This window comes from Pelophylax lessonae, assembly GCF_965119305.1.
Source record: "Pelophylax lessonae genome assembly, chromosome: 7".
Classification (NCBI taxonomy): domain Eukaryota; kingdom Metazoa; phylum Chordata; class Amphibia; order Anura; family Ranidae; genus Pelophylax; species Pelophylax lessonae.
The window spans coordinates 237,662,001-237,675,477 of record NC_138774.1 but is presented as its reverse complement, the minus strand read 5'-3'; the positions used below and the strand labels follow the sequence as shown (position 1 = coordinate 237,675,477).

At 47.4% G+C, this 13,477-nt stretch overlaps 1 protein-coding gene across 2 annotated transcripts in view; it reads left to right on the top strand.

Annotated features, from left to right (window-relative positions):
• The first annotated feature begins 8,874 nt into the window (after positions 1–8,874).
• Positions 8,875–13,477, top strand: part of LOC309560308 (syntaxin-binding protein 1) — a 101,795-nt gene continuing 97,192 nt past the window's right edge. For both annotated transcript variants that reach the window (XM_082263924.1, XM_082263923.1), the window contains exon 1: positions 8,875–9,028. In XM_082263924.1, the coding sequence (XP_082120050.1) occupies positions 8,992–9,028 (37 nt within the window). In that variant the 5' untranslated portion in view covers positions 8,875–8,991. The remainder of the gene's footprint in view (positions 9,029–13,477) is intronic.

Below are 13,477 nucleotides of genomic sequence, written 5' to 3'. Positions count from 1 at the left end.
TAGCAGAATACAAATTGGCCTAAAAGGATAAAAAATTTTGATTTTTAATTTTTTTTTGGGAATGTTTTGTAGCAGAATGTGAAAAAAAATTGTTGCTCTTTTTTTGTTTATAGCGCAATAAATAAAAATTGCACAGCTGATCAAATACCACCAAAAGAAAGCTCTATTTGTGGTGAAAAAAGGGACATCAACTTTTTTAGGGTACAGTGTCGCACAACGACCGGGCAATTGTCCGTTAAAGTAATGCAGTCCTGAATTGCAAAAAATGGCCTGGTCATTAAGGGGGAAAATCCTCCAGTCCATAAGTGGTTAAAGCTTGGAGCAGTTTGCAGTACAATACATGAACTTTCACTGCACGTGAACTGTTAAATGCATTTGCATTGGTTTCAGCATGTATGGAGCACTTTGCACCCGCTGAAATCAATGCAAACTCATTTAACAGTTCACATGCAGTGAAAGTTCATGCACTGTACTGCAAACTGCTCCATATTTGTTGAACATACTGACATTTACTACAAAAATTAAATGGAATTATTATGTAATTCTAGCAATGCCAATTGCCAATAGCAGTGGTGGTAGTGGTAAGTGGTAACCTAAAATTGTGACTAATTCCTACTTGCTATCAGATGTCCTGGTGGTTTGGTTGGGGGTTCCCTTATCCTCCTTGAGTCCTCTCTCTCCTCCTGCTCGACATAGACCCCCGCCCCGCAGCAGGGAGAAGTTAGTATCCCACATGCTGCGCTGAGGAGGGTAGGCGGAGCATTAAACTCCGCCCCACCCACTGTTTGAAGTGCAGCCGCTCACTGCGGCTCTATGGGGGTGCCAGTCCCTCCCTCCCTGGCAAGTACGCCCCTTCACTGTGTGTGTGTGGGAGGCGGCGGGACTCGGGAAGGACAAGGTAAATGGATGGGAGCAGACAAGGGGGCGGCGGCGGCATATAAGATGACTGCAGAGTGCAGACAGGTCTGAAAGAACGGATCAGGGGGTTTTTATGCGGGGGGGGGGGGGCTGAAAACTTGCTGGAACCTCAACTTTAGTTCAGAAGATCCAGGACTGTAGCATACTTGACTTCTGACACTGCTTTGCTCAGAAGTCCTTGAACAGTTCCCTCCAGCCTTGCGCCGGCTTGAGGTAGCTCTGTGTAAAATCCTGTGCTGCTGCAACTCTCTACCTGTACACTCCACACTGTACACTAACTCTTCAGGGCCCAAACTGCAGGCGCCCCCTTTACACTTCAGGGTCCTCAACCTAGGTACCCCCTCTAATACTTCAGGGTCCTCTGACCGGGCACCCCCTTTACCGCTATCTGACTCTTGGATCCCAGAACCTTCTCCTCTGACTCTAGGTAGACCCCAGGGGCAATCCACAGTACTCACAACCTTTGTAGACTTTACTGGGACTGGATCCCTCTCTCTCCGCTGGTTCTCAGCACACCAGATCCCCTTCAGCTCAACACAGCACCCTCTGGATTCTCAGGCAGCACCCAGAGACATCCGCTTCCTCTGACAGGAGGAGAGACAGCCGTACTCTCCCTCCTGGGGCTCTGCTTCCCACCAAAAATCCTTGGTCATGCGCTCCCCTCAAACTTATACCCACTCCCAGAATCCTCTGCAGCAGAATCTGCCTTCTGGGATAGTTACAAGCTTGAATGTGTCTCTGATTGGGTTTCCTCCACTGCCCAATGAAAAGCCTCTCACAGGGCCAGTGGGGAGACTCCCCTCTCAGCAGACACAAGTGGGAGCCATGACAACCTACCTGACCAAAATAAATCATGGCTCTGCTGTTAGGCAGACAAAGCACACTATACATTTACCTAGCACCTACCTGTAGGGTGCTACATCCGCTATACTCAAAATTATTAGTTTCTGTTACCTCTGTGTAAACAAATGTGCATACAAAGCAAGTTTATTTTGATACATTGTGCTCTCTAAATAGATTTAAAGAATCAGTAGAACATGTTTGGGTCTGTGGTGAATGTATAGGCATGATATGAGAGACTCTGAAAGAAGTTAGGGGTGTCAAGTCAAGGTGTTTTTTTTTTCTGTATTCATAATTTTTTTTTATTAAAGATTTTGCAAGTTACAACAAAAAAAAAAAAAAATGACTTACATTAACAGGGGGTGCAATTACATGCTACAACGCACAATGGAATTGTGGCACCCATAGATAACATGCATATGTCCAATCAGTGGCGGCCCGTCCATTAGGGGCGCAAGGGCTCCGCCCCCCCATCCATGCATCCGGCCCCCTAATCTACATGCATGGCGCCAGATGCATGGATTCCAATGTTTTTTTTTTTAAGCATGTGATTAGAGCCAGAGGCTCTAATAGGCTTCTGCGCCCTGAGCCCACCCAGTTGTGTGACAATAATGAATGAATATTCGCTATTGTCACACGGATTCTCCTCCTAGCCAATCAGAGACCATTTTCCCGATTGGCCGAAAGGAGAAGCCATCCTATTGGCTAAGGAGGAGGAGGTAGGAGACTCAGGGGAAGCCCGACCAACGAAGGGGGACATGGAGGAGACTGAGGGGGAAGCCACAGCCGCTGCCTCCACATGTCAGTCCAGGAGCAGCACAGGGTAAGTGAGCTGGCGACCGGGGGGAGGGGATATGATGTGCAGTGTGGGCTGGAGCTGGTGTGGTCTGTGGTCAGGTCCGTCTGACGCCCCCCCCCCTCCGACCCATGGAGCACCAGCCGCCACTGTGTCCAATAGACCCAGGATCAATCATGGAATGGAGGGGGGGGGGGTCATTAGTGCCAGAGGCTCTAATAGGCTTCAAAAAAGGGTGGGCTCGGGGCACAGAGCTATGCGCCCTGAGCCCACCCAGTTGTGTGACAATAGTGAATGAATATTCACTATTGTCACACGGATTCTCCTCCTAGCCAATCAGAGACCCTTTTCCCGACTGGCCAAAAGGAGAAGCCATCCTATTGGTGAAGGAGGAGGAGGGAGGAGACTCAGGGGAAGCCCGACCAACGAAGGGGGACACGGAGGAGACTGAAGGGGAAGCCGCCGCAGCTGCCTCCACATGTTAGTCCAGGGGCAGCACAGGGTAAGTGAACCGGCGACCAGGGGGGGTATGATGTGCAGTGTGGGCTGAAGCTGGTGTGGTCCGTGGTCAGGTCCGTCTGATGCCCCCCCCCCCCCCTCCGACCCATGGAGCACCAGCAGCCACTGTGTCCAACAGACCCAGATACAATCATGGGATGGAGGGGGGGGGGTTACAAGCGCACAGCCAGATATAGGTTTGAAACCTCAGCATCCCAACTGAAGTAGCCAAACTGCCAAGTCAATGCTATCTATAAAAATACAATAGATTAGTCTTTCTCAAACCAGGGTTATGTGGAATATTAGGGTCCCACCAGAGGTTGTTAGGGCTTCCTTGTGCAAAGTGCAACTTCTGCCACTCAGGTGGGTAACCAGTGATTTTTTTTTGCTATCGCTAAAGCCTAGTACACATGGGCCGAATGTCAAGTAACATCGGCTGGTTCAACAAAAACTGTCTGACATTTGGCCCGTGTGTATGGCAGCCGGCCTGACAGAAGATCACCGTTTGGCCGGTGTCTGTCAAATGTGCATGCTGGAAAATGGCTGGCCAATGGCTGAGAGCACTGACTGGAGTGTTCTGGCCGGGGGATTGTCCACCTGTCAGCAGTGGTGGCCGGTCTATTTAGGGCGCAGGGGCGCCGCCCCCCCATCCATGCATCCGGCCCCCTAATCTGCATGCAGGGGCGCATGGAGTTCAATGGGAATTTTTTTTGCATCGCCTAATTAGAGCCAGAGGCTCTAATAGGGCGATGCAAAGGGTGGACCCGGGGCGCAGAGCAGTGCGTCCCGAGCCCACCCATTGTGTGACAATTTTCATTCGCTATTGTCACACCGATCCTCCTCCTGGCTAATCAGGAAGCTCGTCCGATACGCGATTCCTGATTGGCCGCAAGGCAAACTTCATGCCATTGGCCGAGGAGGAGGCGGGAGCGGAAGACTGGAGGAGACGCGCCGCCGGGACCGAGGAGAGAGAGACTGACCAGAAGCCGCCCCCGCCGCCGCTGCTGCTCCAGGTAAGTAAGGGGGCACGCACGCTGATCTCTGCATTGGGGGCATGTATGCTGTTTAGTACATTGGGGGCACGCACGCTGATCTCTGCATTGGGGATATGTATGCTGGTCAGTACATTGGGGGCACGCACGCTGATCTCTGCATTGGGGGCATGTATGCTGGTCAGTACATTGGGGGCACGCACGCTGATCTCTGCATTGGGGACACGCACGCTGATCTCTGCATTTGGAGCACGCACGCTGATCTCTGCATTGGGGACATGTATGCTGGTCAGTACATTGGGGGCACTCACGCTGATCTCTGCATTGGGGACATGTATGCTGGTCAGTACGTTGGGGGCACGCACGCTGATCTCTGCATTGGGGGCATGTACGCTGGTCACTGCATTGGGGGAATGGTATGCTGGTCACTGCATTGAAGGGGGCATGTATGCTGGTCACTACATTGCGGGAATGGTATGCTGGTCACTGCATTGAATGGGGCATGTATGCTGGTCACTACATTGGGGGCATGTACGCTGATCTCTGCATTGAAGGGGGCATGTACGCTGGTCACTGCATTGAAGGGGGCATGTACACTGGTCACTGCATTGAAAGGGGGCACGCTGGTCACTGTGCATTGAAAGGGGGCACGCTGGTCACTGTGCATTGAAAGGGGGCACGCTGGTCACTGTGCATTGAAAGGGGGCACGCTGGTCTCTCTGCATTGAAAGGGGCATGCTGGTCTCTCTGCGTTGAAAGAGGGCATGCTGGCATCTCTGCATTGAAAGGGGGCACGCTGGCATCTCTACATTGAAAGGGGGCACGATGATCTCTGCATTTAAGTGGGGAACGCTGGTCTCTCTGCATTGAAAGGGGGCACGCTGGTCTCTCTGCATTGAAAGGGGGCACGCTGGTCACTCTGCATTGAAAGGGGGTACGCTGGTCTCTCTGCATTGAAAGGGGGCACGCTGGTCTCTCTGCATTGAAAGGGGGCACGCTGGTCACTGTGCATTGAAAGGGGGCACGCTGGTCTCTCTGCATTAAAAGGCGGGCACCCTGGTCACTGTGCATTGAAAGGGGGCACGCTGGTCTCTCTGTATTGAAAGGGGGCATGCTGGTCACTCTGCATTGAAAGGGGGCACACTGGTCTCTCTGCATTGAAAGGGGGCACGCTGGTCACTGTGCATTGAAAGGGGGCACGCTGGTCACTGTGCATTGAAAGGGGGCACGCTGGTCACTGTGCATTGAAAGGGGGCACGCTGGTCTCTCTGCATTGAAAGGGGGCATGCTGGTCACTGTGCATTGAAAGGGGGCACGCTGGTCTCTCTGCATTGAAAGGGGGCACACTGGTCTCTCTGCATTGAAAGGGGGCACGCTGGTCACTGTACATTGAAAGGGGGCACGCTGGTCTCTCTGCATTGAAAGGGGGCACGCTGGTCTCTCTGCATTGAAAGGGGGCATGCTGGTCACTGTGCATTGAAAGGAGGCACGCTGGTCTCTCTGCATTGAAAGGGGGCATGCTGGTCACTGTGCATTGAAAGGGGGCACACTGGTCTCTCTGCATTGAAAGGGGGCACACTGGTCTCTCTGCATTGAAAGGGGGCACGCTGGTCACTGTGCATTGAAAGGGGGCACCCTGGTCACTCTGCATTGAAAGGGGGCACGCTGGTCACACTGCATTGAAAGGGGGCATGCTGGTCTCTCTGCATTGAAAGGGAGCACGCTGGTCACTGTGCATTGAAAGGGGGCACACTGGTCTCTCTGCATTGAAAGGGGGCACGCTGGTCACTCTGCATTGAAAGGGGGCACGCTGGTCTCTCTGCATTAAAAGGGGGGCACGCTGGTCACTGTGCATTGAAAGGGGGCACGCTGGTCACTGTGCATTGAAAGGGGGCACGCTGGTCTCTCTGCATTGAAAGGGGCACGCTGGTCTCTCTGCATTGAAAGAGGGCATGCTGGCATCTCTGCATTGAAAGGGGGCACGCTGGCATCTCTACATTGAAAGGGGGCACGATGATCTCTGCATTTAAGTGGGGAACGATGGTCTCTCTGCATTGAAAGGGGGCACGCTGGTCTCTCTGCATTGAAAGGGGGCACGCTGGTCACTCTGCATTGAAAGGGGGTACGCTGGTCTCTCTGCATTGAAAGGGGGCACGCTGGTCTCTCTGCATTGAAAGGGGGCACGCTGGTCACTGTGCATTGAAAGGGGGCACGCTGGTCTCTCTGCATTAAAAGGCGGGCACCCTGGTCACTGTGCATTAAAAGGGGGCACGCTGGTCTCTCTGTATTGAAAGGGGGCATGCTGGTCACTGTGCATTGAAAGGGGGCACGCTGGTCTCTCTGCATTGAAAGGGGGCACACTGGTCTCTCTGCATTGAAAGGGGGCACGCTGGTCACTGTACATTGAAAGGGGGCACGCTGGTCTTTCTGCATTGAAAGGGGGCACGCTGGTCTCTGCATTGAAAGGGGGCATGCTGGTCACTGTGCATTGAAAGGAGGCACGCTGGTCTCTCTGCATTGAAAGGGGGCATGCTGGTCACTGTGCATTGAAAGGGGGCACACTGGTCTCTCTGCATTGAAAGGGGGCACACTGGTCTCTCTGCATTGAAAGGGGGCACGCTGGTCACTGTGCATTGAAAGGGGGCACGCTGGTCACTGTGCATTGAAAGGGGGCACGCTGGTCACACTGCATTGAAAGGGGGCATGCTGGTCTCTCTGCATTGAAAGGGAGCACGCTGGTCACTGTGCATTGAAAGGGGGCATGCTGGTCTCTCTGCATTGAAAGGGGGCACGCTGGTCACTCTGCATTGAAAGGGGGCACGCTGGTCACTGTGCATTGAAAGGGGGCACGCTGGTCTCTCTGCATTGAAAGGGGGCACGCTGGTCTCTCTGCATTGAAAGGGGGCACGCTGGTCTCTCTGTATTTAAAGGGGGCACACTATACCTTAATTACTGAAGGCCCCTTTCACACTTTTGCGACCTCATTGAAAGGGGGCATGCTGGTCACTGTGCATTGAAAGGGGGCACGCTGGTCTCTCTGCATTGAAAGGGGGCACACTGGTCTCTCTGCATTGAAAGGGGGCATGCTGGTCACTGTACATTGAAAGGGGGCACGCTGGTCTCTCTGCATTGAAAGGGGGCACGCTGGTCTCTCTGATTGAAAGGGGGCATGCTGGTCACTGTGCATTGAAAGGGGGCACGCTGGTCTCTCTGTATTGAAAGGGGGCAAGCTGGTCACTCTGCATTGAAAGGGGGCACGCTGGTCTCTCTGCATTGAAAGGGGGCACGCTGGTCACTGTGCATTGAAAGGGGGCATGCTGGTCTCTCTGCATTGAAAGGGGGCATGCTGGTCACTGTGCATTGAAAGGGGGCACGCTGGTCTCTCTGCATTGAAAGGGGGCACACTGGTCTTTCTGCATTGAAAGGGGGCACGCTGGTCACTGTACATTGAAAGGGGGCACGCTGGTCTCTCTGCGTTGAAAGGGGGCACGCTGGTCTCTCTGCATTGAAAGGGGGCATGCTGGTCACTGTGCATTGAAAGGAGGCACGCTGGTCTCTCTGCATTGAAAGGGGGCATGCTGGTCACTGTGCATTGAAAGGGGGCACACTGGTCTCTCTGCATTGAAAGGGGGCACACTGGTCTCTCTGCATTAAAAGGGGGCACGCTGGTCACTGTGCATTGAAAGGGGGCACGCTGGTCACTCTGCATTGAAAGGGGGCACGCTGGTCACACTGCATTGAAAGGGGGCATGCTGGTCTCTCTGCATTGAAAGGGGGCACGCTGGTCTATCTGCATTAAAAGGGGGGCACGCTGGTCACTGTGCATTGAAAGGGGGCACACTGGTCTCTCTGTATTGAAAGGGGGCATGCTGGTCACTCTGCATTGAAAGGGGGCACGCTGGTCTCTCTGCATTGAAAGGGGGCACGCTGGTCACTGTGCATTGAAAGGGGGCACGCTGGTCACTGTGCATTGAAAGGGGGCACGCTGGTCTCTCTGCATTGAAAGGGGGCACGCTGGTCTCTCTGCATTGAAAGGGGGCACGCTGGTCTCTCTGCATTGAAAGGGGGCACGCTGGTCTCTCTGTATTTAAAGGGGGCACACTATACCTTAATTACTGAAGGCCCCTTTCACACTTTTGCGACCTCAAAGTCACGCAGTTTTTTACAGAGTTTTTTGCTGCAAAGCAATGCCTATTACATTTTTCTGTTTGCGTCCCCCCCAAAAAAAATTTTGAGCACCAGCCGCCACTGCCAGTCAGAACATTCAGTAATTGCTCAGCGGAGGAGATTGTTGTACTAACATTATCGAACTGTTACCGCTGGGTTGAAAAAAAAATGAATGGTGTGTACTAGGCTTAAGGGTGGATACTTCTATCCAGACAAATGTAAGGAGAATTCTTCCTAATGATCATCACATTCATGTACTATGAGCTGCAGATATAGAAATTATTAGCAGGGGTTCCCTGAGCCCAGAAAATCATTTCAAAGGGTTCCTCCATGTTAAAAAGGTTGAGGAAGGGTACAGTAGGTTTAAAGCTATAGGGCAAGAGACAGAATGTTTTTGTATGGAGAATGTATTGGTAAATGTGAACATTGTGCTGGGTGACAGAGATCAGTAGGAGATAGAATGGACAGGAGGAGGCAGAAGATATTGGAGGGGTTGGGGTCCTGGTGACACCTGATCCAAGATGTCACCCCACCTTCTTGCTCTCTCCTGCAGCATCCCCTCCCATCTGATGCTCTTTCCTCTTGTATTATGGTCAGCTGATATGTGCTCCATCCTCTCCCCCTCCTCTTCACCATCATCATCAGCATCAGCAGTATCATACTACTCCCTCCACCCTCCTCTCTCTCTCCACCCCATCCCCTGCAGTCAGCTGACAGCAGTGCTCTCCTCTTCTCTCTGCACAGCTCTTGGATCGGATTTAGCGCTTGGACCGGGTCAGGATGGCACCCAGCGGACTCAAAGCGGTGGTGGGAGAAAGTAAGATGAATATTGGGGGTAGAAGGGATGTGGGGGGCCCCAATGTCTTGTTATTGTGATGTCCATGTCTGTGGATCAGACCCCTCCCTGGCTGCTGCGGATGTGTAGCTGCATCATGCACCAGATCCATCCCTGTCCTCTGTGCCATCAGTCCCCTTATATTGTCAGTCCTTGGACAATGTCGGTCCTGACCCCTTCATTGTATGGCTGGTACCCCATCCACTCTGCATGCCCCCCAATATCAGGCCAGATAGCTCCCCATGGCATACTGCAACATCAATCATCTGTGTGATCCTAACTCCTCCCTCTACACTCACCCCATCCATCCCTCCTTCTCTCCATCCCTCCATCTTCCTCTGCAAACCACCTGCCTACTATAGCCGGGATTATTTATTCCACGACACCGGCAATAGGAATCCTATGTTATGGCAGCTTCTAGTAACATACTGGCATCATTCATCATTCCCCATGCCCTCCTAGGCTCCACCTTCTCCCATCATCTTCTCCTTCTTTGTAACTGGATCAATATCTGCTTGTGATACCTTCCCATTCTATCCCACATTGTAACTGGATCAATAAACCCTCTATTTCCTTTCCTCCATCTAATTGTATCAATATCTCCTTATAAGTGCATCAATATACCTTCCAATGCTATCTCTCCTTGTAACTGTATATATACTGTACCTTCTAATTGTATCTCTCCTTATAGCTGCATCAATATACCTTCCAATTCTATCTCTCCATATACTGTACCTTCTATTTCTATCTCTCCTTATAAGTGCATCAATATACCTTCCAATGCTATCTCTCCTTGTAACTGTATATACTGTACCTTCTATTAGTATCTCTCCTTGTAACTGTATATACTGTACCTTCTATTAGTATCTCTCCTTGTAACTGTATATACTGTACCTTCTATTTGTATCTCCCCATATAACTGCATCAATATACCTTCCAATGCTATCTCTCCATATACTGTACCTTCTATTTGTATCTCTCCTTATAACTGCATCAATATACCTTCCAATTCTATCCCTCCATATACTGTACCTTCTCCCCATATACTGTACCTTCTATTTGTATCTCTCCTTATAACTGCATCAATATACCTTCCAATTCAATTTGTATAAATATCTCCCTATAACAGTATCAACACACCTTCCTGTTTGTTTATGTAATTGTTTCAATATCTCCTTAAAATTGTAACAGTGTATCGTCCAGTTCAGTTTGTATCAACATATCTATTTATAATAGGAATAATATACCTTCCAATTATATCTCTCATTGCAACTGTATCAATTCATCTTTTGATTCCTTTCCTTTATGTATTTGTATCAATATCTCTTTATAACAGTATCTCATACCTTCCAATTCTATTCTTCCTTGTAACTGTAGCAATATACCTCCCCATTCTTATTATCTGACTTTACACCTCACCCTATTAACCCCCTCACTGCCCCTCCCCCAAATCTCCTGGGGGTAATTCCTTTTGTCACAGTCGCTGGACAGGGGGGGGGGGGGGGGGTTAGGATTGTCCTTTATTGGCCTGCTGTTATTAGAGGGCAGGACAAGATAGCAGATGTAGGATTATTTATAGGGTTAGGGTGTAGGATCATATAGACTATGTATTATCCTGTGTTCATTTCCACAATTGATTTATAGAGTTATAGCAGACCCTAGCTTTATCTACATGATTGTGAAACAGTGTACTGGGGGAATATATATATATATATATATATATATATATATATATATATATATATATATATATATACAGTACTGTGTGTGTATATATATATATGCACACATGGATACACTAAACTGTACAATCTGCTCTGAAAAAAATTATATCGTTTTATATATATATAATATAAAATTGCATACAGTACACTTACACTTATATATATATATATATATATGTTATCTTACATGTACATACATGGATACACACAAAAAAGTGTATATATATATATATATATATATATATATATATATATATATATATATATATTGACCATACAATACAAACATGTGCACACACATGGGATACACTATACAGCAACTTCCTGAAGATATTATTGTAATAAAAGCAGTATACATAAAACATCAAAAAGTATTGTTATATGTATAATATATATAAAATACACAAAACAGCAACACCTTATTAAAAATGATTGTAAAAAAAAAAATATATATATATATATATATATATATATATATATAGAGGGAGAGAAAGAGACTGTTGCATAGAAGACACTTGCATACTGTACATATACACTAATGGATATATTTAAGAGCATAAACAGACATATAATGTGTGTGCTATGTAGATTGTGTCACATTTGATGCCTGCTGCTACTGAGCAGATGTTCCAGTACATAATTTATTAGTATGGTTACGGCCGGCTACGCAAGCAGTCACATGACAATCAAGGGTAGAGGTCATAATGACTAAAAATAAGGGACTCGCTTTGGTGTGCTATGAACTGTAATACAGTAGACAGCCCCCAAATTTTTTTTTTCTTTATAGTGGAACTAAACCCTCCTGTCCTTTTCAGCCAAGGAAGCTGCCACCTTAGCTTCTATTTGATTTGCACCTGCCATCATGTTGCACATGTGATCAGTTTTAACACCAGCCATTTGATTGATGGTTTGACATTTTGGTTGAAAGCACAGGGAAATGTCACAGTTAGCAATCCCAGCATGCCGGGAATGTAACTGATTTTTGACAGCATTAAATTGATGGGTTTAATTCCGCTTTTAGTATTTCTCAATTGGTGGAAAATGTGGAGTCCATTTTTGAATGGGGTTTTCCTGAAGAACCTTAATCTGTTAATGGACAGTTGTATGAATTACCACAGTTCAGCAGTTTCTATTGTTACACTGGACTGGACACTTATGTAGATGTTCCTGAATGCTGTTTGATGTTTTTAAGCACTAGACACGTGTTTGTAAAGTGTAAACTTTTTAACCACTTTCATACAGAACACTTTCACCCCCTTCCTGCCCAGACCAATTTTCAGCTTTCAGCGCTCTCATACTTTGAATAATAATTACTCATGTAACGCTGTCTCAATCAAATTTTTTATAATTTTTTTCACACAAACAGAGCTTTCTTTTGGTAGTATTTAATCACCGCTGGGTTTTTTATTTTTTTTGCGATATAAGTGAAAAAAGAGCGAAAATTTTGGAAATAAAAAAAAAAAACATTTTGTTATAATTACTTTCTATTATAAAATTTTAATAAAGTAATTTTTTTTTCATAAATTATGGCCAAACTGTATACTGCTACATATCTTTGGTAAAAAATAACCCAAATTAGTGGTTATTTTTTAGTCTGTGTGAAGGTTATAGAGTCTACAAGCTATGGTGCCAATCATTGAAAATTGATCACACCTAATCACACCTGATGTACAGTCTCTCATTTCTTGAGGTCCTGAAATGTAAGGACAGTAAAAATACCCCCCAAATGACCCCTTTTTGGAAAGTAGACATTCCAGGGTATTTAGTAAGAGGCATGGTGAGTTTTTTGAAGTTGTAATTTTTTTCCCACAATTCTTGGGAAAATGAAGAAGGATTTTTTTTTTACACAAAATTGTCATAAAAACAAGTTATTTCTCACACACAGTATATGCATACTTGCAATTACACCCCAAGATACATTCTGCTACTCCTCCTGAATATGGCAATACCACATGTGTGAGACTTTTACACAGCCTGGCCACATACAGAAGCCCAACATGCAAGGAGCACCGTCAGGTGTTCTAGGAGCATAAATGACACATATAATTTCCTAAAAACCTATGACACTTTTGAAGGCCCTTGAGCACAAGGACAATGGAAACACCAACAAAATGACCCCATTTTGGAAAGCAAACACCCCAACACATGTTCTAGGAGGCATGGGCTGCAGATAAGTACTCTGGCACTCTGAGCTGGAGACAGGTACTCGGGCCTGACGTCATATGATGTCCACCCAGGGGGAGGAGACTTTCCTACCGGCATCATTTTACAATGTGCCGGTAGGGAAAAGGTTAAACAAATATTTGTAATGTGTTTTTCAAATATAAGTGTATTTAATTTTCCAAACATTATAGACTTGGCATTGAGTGTGCATTAAAGACTATGTAAACCCATTATGACCAAAATCAAATACAAGTAGAAGAGGCATTTGTCATTTACAAAATGATCTGAAGTTGCAAAAGAAAGTGTCAATGCTTTTGTGTTTTAGATAGCACTCACGTGATCACATTTTGACTGTCTCAGTTGGAGCAATCGGCAGGGAGAGCATGTCACTTCCAGTTATATCACCCTTATGTCCCAAAGTATATTTCTCCTTCCTCTTTCCATTAACCCAATAGGTTTTCAGGCATGTCATGCATCCACACATCAACTTGAAGCCAGGCATGGGAAGTGCGCACATCAGGGTCACAACACCAACACTGCATTG